The sequence below is a fragment of the Chroicocephalus ridibundus genome, chromosome 8, assembly GCF_963924245.1.
Source record: "Chroicocephalus ridibundus chromosome 8, bChrRid1.1, whole genome shotgun sequence".
Classification (NCBI taxonomy): Eukaryota; Metazoa; Chordata; class Aves; order Charadriiformes; family Laridae; genus Chroicocephalus; species Chroicocephalus ridibundus.
The window spans coordinates 39,430,561-39,442,071 of NC_086291.1; the positions used below are offsets into that span (position 1 = coordinate 39,430,561).

Sequence of the window (11,511 nt, forward strand, 5' to 3'; positions counted from 1 at the left end):
GGGTGGCCGGTCACTGGAACAGGCTCCCCTGGGAAGTGGTCATGGCACCAAGCCTGTTGGAGGTCAAGGAGCATCTGGATGACACTCTTAGTCATTTATCTTGGGAGAAAAATATCAGCTGTGCACTGACCTGCACAGGGACCTGGCGACCATGTCAGTAAACACGGCTATGGAGAAAGAGTGGGGACACCAGATAGGGTTTGACTCTGCAGACTTTGGTCAGTGCTGGTTTTCATGGTGCACTGTAGTTTACACCAGTTAGGAAAAAGGCCCTCATTGAAGTACGGGGTAGCTCATCCCCACCCCAGATGACCACCCAGGCTCCACGATTGCCGGGATGAGGGAAGTACATTTATTTGCTCTGGGTTAGAAAGACATTTCTCTAGTATGTACAGCAGCAACATCCCACACATTCAGAGAGCCCACAGTTCACCCCACAACCCAGAGGAGGACCCAGTCATTGGGAGAGCAGCGCAGCCAGCACCAAAGCCATCCATGCGCTGTGCCAGCCGCTTTCCATGCCACCTTTGCTTGCCTGGCACTGCCCGTCTCCCTTGCCATTCCTACTGTGGGCGTCAGTCTGGCCAGATGGGGCACTGAGAGGCAGAAGAGATTCTTTGACAACTAACCAGTGTGTCCAGAATAGTGAAGCCATGGAGCAGAGGAGTTGGAAGGATGAGAGCCAACAGAGGAGCTGGAGCTTAAGTCCTTGGAGTCTAGGTGGTCTGAGGATCAGGAGCAAGTCTGTGTCTATTCCTTCACTTGCATGCAGCATGTTGTGGGGACATGGCTCAGGAAATCAGTTGTTGCATGGAATGGGAAGCAACGGCAAGGCCACAAGCAGTATATACCAGTTCTGGCTTGCCTTTCCATCATCCTCTCTCACCCAGTGGGAAAGGGTGGCCTGAAGCTGGTGACACAGCCAAGCTGGCAGATGGTGCAGAGCTTGGCCACTAAGAAATATGAAGGGGCTTGGAGGAACTGGAGGGGACTGCCATGGAGGCTGGTTTCAGCTCACACCCGTTATTCTCCTCATGCATCTGGGACACTTCAGTGGAGCCTGCCTCAAATCCAGGCACAATGTGGGCAGCGTGCACCACATGCACCTTGTTGCGGTGCTTTTTCCTCAAGAGACAGCTGAAAACTTTTTTGAAGCCCTTACGGAAGTGCTTGGAGACCAGGGCGTAGACAATGGGGTTGAGGCAGGAGTTGGCATAGGCCATGCAGTGGGACAGCAGGCGGAAGGCATAGGTGGCCTGATTGAAGGGGAAGTCTCCGTAGAGGTATCGGAGGATGACTACGTGGTAGGGCAGCCAGCAGAGGCAGAAAAGGATGGTTACAATGATGATCATCTTGGTTACCTTCCGCTTGGCCTTCTTGGATTCTGATATGTCCTCCAGTGGGTCCACTGCTGTCCATAGGTACTTGATGGTCCTGGTGTAGGAGAGGCTGATGACCAGCACTGGGATGACATAGCCAAAGGCAAATGTGCTGGTGTCCATGACCTTGCGTCTCCACTCCTCCCAGCCAGGCATGCAGATGTAGCTGGACTCCCACTCCATCAGGTCATAGTAGCTTAGGTAGGGCCCAGCAAAGACCACAGAGAGGCCCCAGATCACAGCCATGGCAGCCACTGCGTTGTGGGGGGTTCGCAGCTCCCGGGAGCGCAGCGGATAGCGGATGGCCAGATACCTGGAGGGGAAAGCAAAGCAACCAGCACTGAGATTTCAGCCAAGCTCTGCCTGACCACTAGGGACAAGAGTTTCCTTCATTCTCCTGAAGGTCCCTGAGCAGTGGCCTTACATGTTATCTCACACCCTCTTTAAGATACAGTCCTGGGGTAAAGCAGCTTTTCTCTTTATAGCAAAGATGCTTCTCTTCCCACAGGCTTAGGCTCGCTCAGCCTTCCATACATGGCAAGGAATGTCCCTGCGCTACGGCCAGAGAGATTCTGCTGTGGAGACCATGCAGATATCCACTGCTTGGTAGACTTTATCCAGCAGAAAGAGGTCTGAACTGAGGATTCAAGACCTGGGGAAGCTTCACTAGGTGACGGGGCACCATGCAGGCTCCTGCCAACTGAAGGCATCTTTCCAGCCTTCTCCAGCTTTCAGATCAGTGAGAGATTTGCTCACTGGCGCTGTGGCTGCCTCCACCGTGGTACTAAAGGGACCAAGTGGGCCCTTGCCTTTTGATACCGTCTGCTTTCTCAGGCCAGCCCAAAGCAGGCAGTGATGATATGTGTGCTCCCCGCAGCAACAGTGACCAGGCATGGTGTGATGGCCAGCTCTGCTCCCTCACCTCCAGGCACATCATCAGGCAAAGATGTAGATGTCAGCAAGGAGAGAAGGTGGCTTGGTGCTTGTGGGTAGGGGATGGAGAGGAGCTGTCAGCACTGGCAGGAGTGCAACTGATGCAGCCTCAGCCTGCTGGCAACCGCAGGAGGATGCTCATTTGATGCACTGTAAGGCCAGCAGAACAGGTAGATAAAACACGCAGTTGGTGCAAAGGGTCACATGTGTGACAAAACCCTTGCTGCTTGCTGGTCCTGTCATCCTGAAAACTGACTGGCAGCTCTGTGAGAATCGCTTCATGTCAAGCTGAAATGCAGCCACCTCTTGGGTGGAGCACTGCACTACAGCACACAAGTGCAACCAGAAAGGGAGAGAACACAGGCACTAGCACCTTGCCAAAAAGTCCTTTTTTTTCAAGATACTGTCCCCGGTTCTGAGCTGGCTGGAGAGGCAGGCTGCACTCACATGAAAGGAAGCAAGAGTCTTAGACCATGAGAAATCTCAGGTCTTCCTCCTGACAGCAGCCAAACTCTGCAACCACTGGAATCCCAGAGGACTGGGATATTTCTGTCGTGGATTCTGCACAAGCCCCCTTGCCCCAACCAGGTGATGCTGGAACCTCCGGGTGGATGAATTGCTGAAGTGTCAGATCACTGTTTGGGTCCAGGTGTCTGTTTCTGCAGGTGGCACCTGGGAGCAGGACAAAGTGGAAAGGGGCCGGAAGAGTAGCCCAGCCACACTTTTCGCTGGGATTTAACCCATCCCCGTTATTCCCTGGTTCTGAAGTTTCCTTCTACTGCAGTGCTGTGAACCTCCTCATTGCAGCAGGCTGTCTGGCCCTATCTTGTCTTGGTACTTTGGAAGCAAGCACAGGGAGCAAGACGGGACAGGACGTGTTCTCTGTCTCAGTCAAGGCTGGAGCTCACCCCAGTGGGGACCCCTTCCGCATCCTGGACTGTGAGTGTGGGCTCAGTCAGAAGTGGGGCAGCTGACACAGTGGCCTTACAGAGCCCTTGGGAACAACGTAGGTGGCATCGATCAGGGCCAGTGTGTCCTGGGTGACCTTCCAAGAAGGGACTTGGCTCACGGTGTGGGTGCCTTTCTATGCAGGGTGCGGGAAGGCTGGGGGCAGTGGGGGAACAGGAATTGCTAGATGACAGAATTTGTGCTGGGCTGGCAGCCCCTGGGGAATGAGAGATGTGTTTACTGCAGGACTGGGATCCCTCAGGTATTTACGTGACTTCTCTAACGGTGCCCTCTGTTTACCTTGCTGCCTGCACATGATGCTTTTCTTCAATGGGAGCTTGGGGATAGCTACTGCCCTCTGAGTGGCATCTCTAATACAGAGATAGGTGACTCTCAGTGAGAGTCGGTGGCATGGTGGGGAGCTGAGCTTGGGTCTCAAGTGCTCTAACCAGAAGGCAGGTCTTTCCTGCAGAAAGCGCAGGCAGGAGCAGCACCAGCTTTGCATGCGAGAGAGCTGGGAGTGCTGCTTGGGGGTTGTTAGAGCATCCTGGCCTGTGTCAGGAACAGTGTGGTGAGTAGGACTAGGGAAGTGATTGTCCCCCTGTACTGGGCACTGGTGAGGCCCCACCTCGAGTGCTGTGTCCAGTTTTGGGGCCCTCACCACAAGAAAGACATTGAGGTGCTGGAGTGTGTCCAGAGAAGGGCAACGGAGCTGGTGAGGGGTCTGGAGCACAAGTCTTGTGGGGAGCGGCTGAGGGAGCTGGGGGTGTTCAGCCTGGAGAAGAGGAGGCTGAGGGGAGACCTTCTTGCTCTCTACAGCTCCCTGAAAGGAGGGGGTAGCCAGGGGGCGTCGGTCTCTTCTCCCAAGGAACAGGCCATGGGACAACAGGAAACAGCCTCAAGTTGCACCAGGGGAGGTTTAGGATGGATTTTAGGAACAATTTTTACACTGACAGGGTTATTAAGCATTGGAACAGGCTGCCCAGGGAAGGGGTTGAGGCACCATCCCTAGAGGTACTTAAAAGACAGGTAGATGTAGTGCTTAGAGATATGGTTTAGTGCTGGTTTTTGTCAGTGTTAGGTTGATGGTTGGACTAGATGATCTGAAAGGTCCCTTCCAACCGAGGTGATTCTATGATTCTAAAGGAGACACAACTAGTCCCCAAACTGCCTTTGGCATGGATCAATACCACTGGGCTTGGAACCATCTGCCATGGTGGTGGGCCACAATCTTCCCATGCCCTCACTCAGTCCAGCTTCTCAGACTGCCCTTCTTCCCCCGCCCAAGGGCATCTTTAGACTGTTACCTGTCCACAGAGACGGCAGCCAGAGTAAAGCTGCTAGCATACATGGTGAGGTAGATGAAGAAGTGGACAACCTTGCAGATGAAGGAGCCAAAGACCCATCCCTCAAGGGAGTAGATGGTGGCCTGGAAAGGCACGCAGAAGACAATGAAGAAGAAGTCAGCCAGGCTGAGGTTGAGAATGAAGAGGTTGGTAGTGTTGTGGCCCATTTGCCCGTTGCGCAGCAGCACTGCCAGCACCAGGCTGTTGCCCACTGTGCCCAGGAGGAAGATGAGGGAGAAGACCACAGGGACAATGACACTGGCAGGGCTGAACTGGTAACTGTCGGATGAGTTCCAGTACGCAGCCAAGCTTGCAAAGTCCTCGTGCTCCGTCATTCTGTGTTGTGGTGAGATGCTGGAGCCTGGGGCAACACAGAGAAAGATGTGAGATACTGGAGAAACACTGCTTAGCCTCTTAACTTGGCTGATGGGCCTGTTGGCTCACTGGAGACACAGAGCCCTGTTCCCTGTTTTCAGCTCTGTGACCCACATGCTTTTCAGCAGGTTCCTCTGGACACTGCTGACCTGGAGGACAGGTAGGGTTACACTGGGGGCAAGGGGTGCCCTGCTGCCCCATTCTGGCCCTGGAACGAATCCGCAGCCCATGTTCAGATACTGCCTTGGACTGATGATGCTGGAGGTAAGATTTGGGGGAGAAGATGGCATGTGTCCCCAGCTTCCTCCTCTGTGGGAAAACGGAACCAAGATCTCTGCCTCCCAGCTGGTCCAGCTGATGGCAGGAGGGGTGTGGTGTTCCTTCCCAGCAATGGGGCTCCAGCCCCAAACCAGCCAGCTCAACAAGCCAAAACGTTTGCTCCCCCAATACTGACATGCAGAGTTTTATCTCTCCCCTGCTCCCAGCTTTTTTGGTACCTTCTCCTAGAATAAACCTCACACACTAGATACAGGGCTGGAAATGCTTTTGGCAGTGACAGCTACCACACAGTTGTGCTCAGGTGGGAACTTCCTGAGGAGGACGACTCTGGTGGAACCACTCCTGCTTTGGTTTCAGGAACCCAGATAACCTATTCCTTTTCTATGTCTCACAGGGCAGCTCTCCCCAGGACCTGGACTTTTTGTGTCATTACCCTGCCCCCAAAATAAGCATTTGGACTGAAAGCAGAAGGTGCGTGGAAATACTAGTCTCTCTGTCACGGGCACAGAAATCTGTCTGCATGCTTTTGAGTTCTGGAGCTGGAGGAATTTCGCATACAGATAAAGTACAGCTTCCCTTGAATAAAGATGTTTTGGGTTCCTCCCCTCTCTGCGGTGTTTGTAGGGATGTGCTGTGGTTACCAGAGTGTGTGGTCCAAGGCCGGCTCACCGCGAGACTGCAGACTCTGTGCAAGAAACCAACCTCTGGCTTGTGCATTCTCTTTCAGACTGAGGAATTAGCAAGTGAAAGTGCCTGGAGCAGAAGCACTGCAAAGGGCATGTAAGCATGGGTCCCTGGCTGCAAATGTTCCTGGTATCAGTGCAGATTTGGGTATGCCAGCAAGCTGCCTGGAATCACACCAAGCCCTGTTCAGCGCTACCACAGCTGTAATGAGAACATGCCTGTACGGTCGCAAGTATCCCCACAGACAAGTGCCAAAGGCTCATAAAGTTTAGGAAGCAGGCTGTGGTCCTTCCGTTGGCCTGCCCAGCTATTGGTATAAGTCCAATACCCAACTTGGCATGGCAGCCTCTCCTCTGTCTGGGCAGCAGGAACCTCACGCTGCTGCCTGGGAACAGGACTCTGCTCTCTGGGACCCCAAAGTTCCTTTCTGAGCCTGTGGATTGCTCCCATAGCACATACCCATCCCAAAGCAGAGGGGATTTCACAGGGACAGCTTCAGTTGCTCTGAACGTGAGTTTGCCTTGCGGCAGGTGCAGCACAGAAATTTTATGTCTGGCTTAGACTCTTCTGTTTCACCGTAACCTTGAACTCCATGAATGCTGCTTGTGTGGCAGAGGGATGGGCTTTCCTCTGGAAAGCTGGGACGGCCAGTACCAAAATGCGTGCTACTTATTTTTGCTAGCTCTACCTCAGTGCCTGAACAAAGCCAATGCAAATGGCAGCATCGTCTCTCAGTATAGGAAAAAGTGCCCCTGCAGTCACCTGAAGAAGAGAGCACCCCATGCAGTGTGGGCGTGCAGGAAGCAGGGGAGCTTAACACAGGCCCAGGTGGGAGTGGGACAGATAGATGGAGCCTGACAGAGGGTCTGGTGCCAGAGTCTGGTTGAGGACTTCACTCTCTGCTCATGTTCCCAAACTCCTTTGGGACTGGGGAGCTTCCCTGTATGCAGAGGAGAGCAACTCGAGCTGCTGCTGGGGTTTTATTCTTACCTCTAGTTGATTGCAGTGGTTTAGGCTGTACTTGGGATTATACCCCATGCAGGGCTGTGACACCGAGATCCTTCTTCCATGGGGCTGAGAAAGGTAATAGCAAAGCTGGAGAAGAGCTGACAGATCAGCCAGAAACTGACTTCGTCTTACCATCCACCCAGACAGTGTCTGTGTTGCCTGGTAGAGTCTCTGGCTACTTCACCCTGTGTCTCCCCCCTACATCCTTCTCATTGCCAAGCACCCTTTCTTTACTCACTTTCGCAAGGCAGACAAGCTGCTAGTCAGCCCTCCTCAAAGGATGCTCTAAAGAGAACAAAAAAGACAGGGCATAACCCCCGCCCCCACCCTCCCCCCCCAAATCAAGGAAGGCAACTCCACAAACGTCCCCCTCGCTTGTGCAACCTGCAGTGAAATCACTTGGGAGTAATGGCACGTCACATAGCCTGGTTGCAGTCCAAATTCGACATCCCTTGATGTGCACATGAGCAGCTCGTGCTTTACGTGGAAAAATGGTTTCTGGCTGTCAGGGAGCCACTGCTGTTGTCATTCGGCACTCAGCTCCAAGCTTATTTCTTGAGCCTGTAGGAATGGGAATTCAGGGAGCTTGGTAAGTTCTTTTCAGGGACAGCCAGTGGCCAGGAGCAGAGTGCCAGGAAGGATACGGTGGCAGGTTGGTAATTGTACCCCTGCAACAGCTTTGAGGCTCTCACTGGTCACCCGCGGTTCTTGAGCCCTCTACACGAAGGCAAAATGCACCAGTCTCCTTTACAGATGGGAGTTGAGACACAGTGAGCATGAAGAGGTGGCTTTGCAAGTGGCTGGATCAGGGAACTCACTGATGCAGCAGAGAAACAAACCTTTATTTCTGCTGGGTTAGCTCTGATCCACCCTTCCGTGACAGTCCTGCCTGCAGACAGGATAGTGACAGAACAGGCACAGAGTCAAAGCAGGGCCTCTTAAGTCACATACAGGAACTGTGACACCAGTGCTGGGGCACTGAGAGGCTAAGAGACACCCACGAAGCTATTCAGAGGATCTCTGGCAGGGTGGGATGTCTCCAAGCCCCTATTTAGCATCTTTCCAGGAAGCTGCCACTCACCCCTGTGGCTCTGTTGTTCCTTGGAAGAAATTTGCAAACGTTTCACACCCTACCATTTTGTAGGCAGCTTTATGACAATGCTCCTGAGTTTCACTTGAATCTGCACAGCCTTGTCTAGCAGTGAGAGGGATAGCTACTGTGAGCAGAGGGAAAATGGAGAGCATGGGCCACAGGGTTCCTCTCCCTCATCTGCTACTCAGGGTTAGCAGCAGCAAAGGTGACGTGACAGAGGAGGTAATATTCCCAGGGATGAGAACCCAATCAGCGGCAAAACTGGGACTCAAGACACCTGATTTTTCTAACAAGGGTTCGGTAAAGGATTGGCAGGGAGGACGGTCCCCAGTACCCACCTGGTGGGGACAGTGAAAGGACCAACACAGATCCTTGGTGGGGGCAAGAAGCAGGTCATGGCAGGGATGTCTGTGAGCCAGCACAGGCTGCTCTTGTGTCAAGGGAAGGCCAAGAAGGGCAGGAGGAAGCGGGGTATGGGGACAGACACAGCAGTGACGGGGGGGACATCACAGCTCCTGCTGGTCTGGCCGGACAGGAGCAAGGAGAGGAGAGGCAGCAGACAGTTTGAACTCCCCGTTTCAGTGGGCTTGGGAGCCAGCTCCTCCGTGCTCGTTCTGCTGCCGTCGCTGCAGAGTGCCTCCGCTTCCCCGTCAGGCTGCCGTCAGGCGCCTCATTCGCCCTGCCAGGGGACATGACAGAGCCCCTCTCGCTTGGCCAGTTCGGGGCGCCGCCCGGGAGCCACCGCCCCCCCTCCAGCACCCTGCCCGGCACCCACCCCGCCTGCGCCCCGCCTGCCCACGGCCCCCTCCCCGGCACCCGGCAGGGGCGGGCAGCCCGAGCGCTGCCCCGTCCTGCCGCAGGCACGGCCGCCGCCGTCCCGCGGGGCTGCCCGGCCCCCGGAGCCGCTCCCCTCGCCGTCCACCCCCGCCCTGCCCGCCGCGGGGCACCGGCCGGACCCTACCCGCTGCCGGACCCCCAGCGCCGATGCCGCCGCTGCCGGTGCCGCTCCTGCTGCCGCTCCTGCTGCCCGCCGCCGGGGCCGCTGCCCGGTGCCGGCGGCGGCTCCGCCCCTGCCCAGCGCATCCCCAGGCAGACGCAAGCATACGCTTTATGACCACGCTCCCGGACACATGCAGCTGTACAAACACCGGCAGAAACGCATATGCAAACTCCAGCACACCCCCCCGCCCACCCCCCCACCCCCCCGCCGACACTTGCACCCCGCAACACACGCCCCCCCTCCCCCCGCAAACCCGCAGAACACGCTCAGACCTCGCACCACACACCTGCTCCCTCCAAAGCGCGCACACAGAAAATCCACACGGCTCTCGAACGCCGACACTGAGCACAACCCGACGCCTCCCCTTGCGCGCACACCTGCACAGGTGCTTACATCCCCACGCACGTCCCTCGGCACCAGCCATCCCCTGTCCCCAGCGGGCACCCGGGAAGGCTCCAGGCATTCCTGGGGACCAGAGGGGCAGCTGGAGCCCCCCTGACAGCTCCCCCCGGGGGGTTTTGAGCACCGGGCACAGTGCCTAAGGGAACTGGCCCTAAGGGTGGCCCTAAGGGAACCCAGGGAGGCACTAGCTCCTTGGGGACACACACACACACACATATTGGCTGAGGTGCTCAATGCCTACTTTGTCTCAGTCTTTAGCAGTGGAACTAGCTGTTCCCTGGGCACCCAGCCTCTTGAGCTAGGAGACAGGGAGGGGAAGCTGAACGAGGTCATCACAATTAAAGAGGAAGTGATCAGTGAGTGACCTGCTACACCACTTGGATGCGCACAAGTCTATGGGACCGAATGGGTTACATCCAAGAGTGCTGAAAGAGTTGGCAGACGTGCTCGCCAAGCCACTTTCCAGTATCGACCTGAAGTCATGGCTAACTGGGGAGGTCTCAATGGACTGGAGGATAGCAAATGTAGCACCCATCTACAAAAACGGCAGAAAGGAGGATCCAGGAAACTATAGGCCTGTCAGTCTAACCGCAGTAGCAGGGAAGGTCATGGAGCAGATCATCTTGAGTGCCATTACGAGTCATATAACGGACAACCAGGGGATCAGGCCCAGTCAGCATGGGTTTAAGAAAGGCAGGTCCTGCCTGACAAATATGATCTCCTTCTATGACAAGATGACCCGATTATTGGATGAAGGAAAGGCTGTGGACATTGTCTACCTAGACTTTCAAAAAGCATTTGACACTGTCCCCCACAGAATTCTCATGGAAAAACTGGCTGCTCATGGCCTGGATGAGCATGTGATCTGCTGGATCAAGCACTGGCTGGATGGGCGGTCCCAAAGAGTGGTGGTCAATGGAGTTAAATCCAGCTGGTGGCCGGTCACAAGTGGTGTCCCTCAGGGCTTGGTGTTGGGACCATTTCTGTTTAACATCTTTATTGATGACCTTGATAAGGACATAGAGTATATCATCAGCAAGTTTGCAGATGACACGAAGCTAAGCGGGAGTGTTGATCTACATGAGGATAGGGAGGCTCTACAGAGAGACTTGGATAGATTGGACTGATGGGCCAACGCGAATGGAATGTGCTTCAACAAGGCCAAGTGCCAGGTCCTGCACTTGGGCCACAACAAGCCTATGCATCGCTACAGGCTTGGGGAAGTGTGGCTGGAGAGCTGCCTGACAGAAAAGGACCTGGGGGTTCTAATTGACAAGAGGCTGCACATGAGCCAGCAGTGTGCCCAGGTGGCCAAGAAAGCCAATGCCATCCTGGATTGTATTAGGAATAGTGTGACCAGCAGAAGTAGGGAGGTGATTGTCCCCCTGTACTCAGCACTGGTGAGGCCACACCTTGAATATTGTGTCCAGTTTTGGGCACCTCAATACGAGAGAGGTATCGAGGTGCTGGAGCGAGTGCAGAGGAGGGCAACGAAGCTGGTGAAGGGCCTGGAGAATAAATCTTATGAGGAACAATTGAAGGAGCTGGGACTGTTTAGTTTGAGGAAGAGGAGGCTGAGGGGAGACCTCATCACTCTCTACAACTACTTGAAAGGACATTGTAGAGAGGTTGGTGCTGGTCTCTTCTCACAGGTAATTGGTGATAGAACAAGAGGGAACGGCTTCAAGCTGCAGCAGGGTAGGTTTAGACTGGACATTAGGAAAAAATTCGTCACAGAAAGAGTGGTCAGACACTGGAATAGGCTGCCCAGGGAGGTGGTGGAGTCACCATCCCTGAATGTGTTTAAGAGTCGTTTAGATGTGGTGTTGTGGGATATGGTGCAGGGGAGAACTTTGTAGAGTGGAGTTGATGGTTGGACTCAATGATCCCAAGGGTCTTTTCCAACCTAAATGATTCTATGATTCTATTCTATGATTTGAGGCTGCCAGGGCACAGCAGCAAGCCCCTGGCAGCTGCAGGGGCATGGCAGGGCTGCCCCCAGCCTCTCTCCTGGGGGGCACCTGGACACCCTCATGGCTATTCCTCTTCCCTCCCTGCCCCCCT

The 11,511-nt window shown here is 54.8% G+C and overlaps 1 protein-coding gene across 1 annotated transcript; it reads right to left on the reverse strand.

The window, feature by feature from the left end:
- Positions 1–504: 504 nt before the first annotated feature.
- On the reverse strand, positions 505–7,494 carry LOC134519627 (galanin receptor 2b-like). The gene is made up of 4 exons (XM_063344047.1): positions 7,337–7,494; positions 6,935–7,018; positions 4,568–4,967; positions 505–1,692 (listed from the first exon to the last, which is right to left on the reverse strand). Exons 3-4 carry the CDS (start codon positions 4,939–4,941, stop codon positions 954–956), a joined length of 1,113 nt encoding a protein of 370 aa, XP_063200117.1. The 5' UTR covers positions 4,942–4,967; positions 6,935–7,018; positions 7,337–7,494; the 3' UTR covers positions 505–953.
- Positions 7,495–11,511: the final 4,017 nt, after the last annotated feature.

Coding starts and splice junctions, on each gene's coding strand:
- LOC134519627 (XM_063344047.1), bottom strand. CDS start 4,941: ATGACGGAGCACGAGGACTTTGCAAGCTTGGCTGCGTACTGGAACTCA. Junction 1,693..4,567: donor GCTGCCGTCTCTGTGGACAG/GTAACAGTCTAA, acceptor TTTCCCCTCCAG/GTATCTGGCCATCCGCTATC.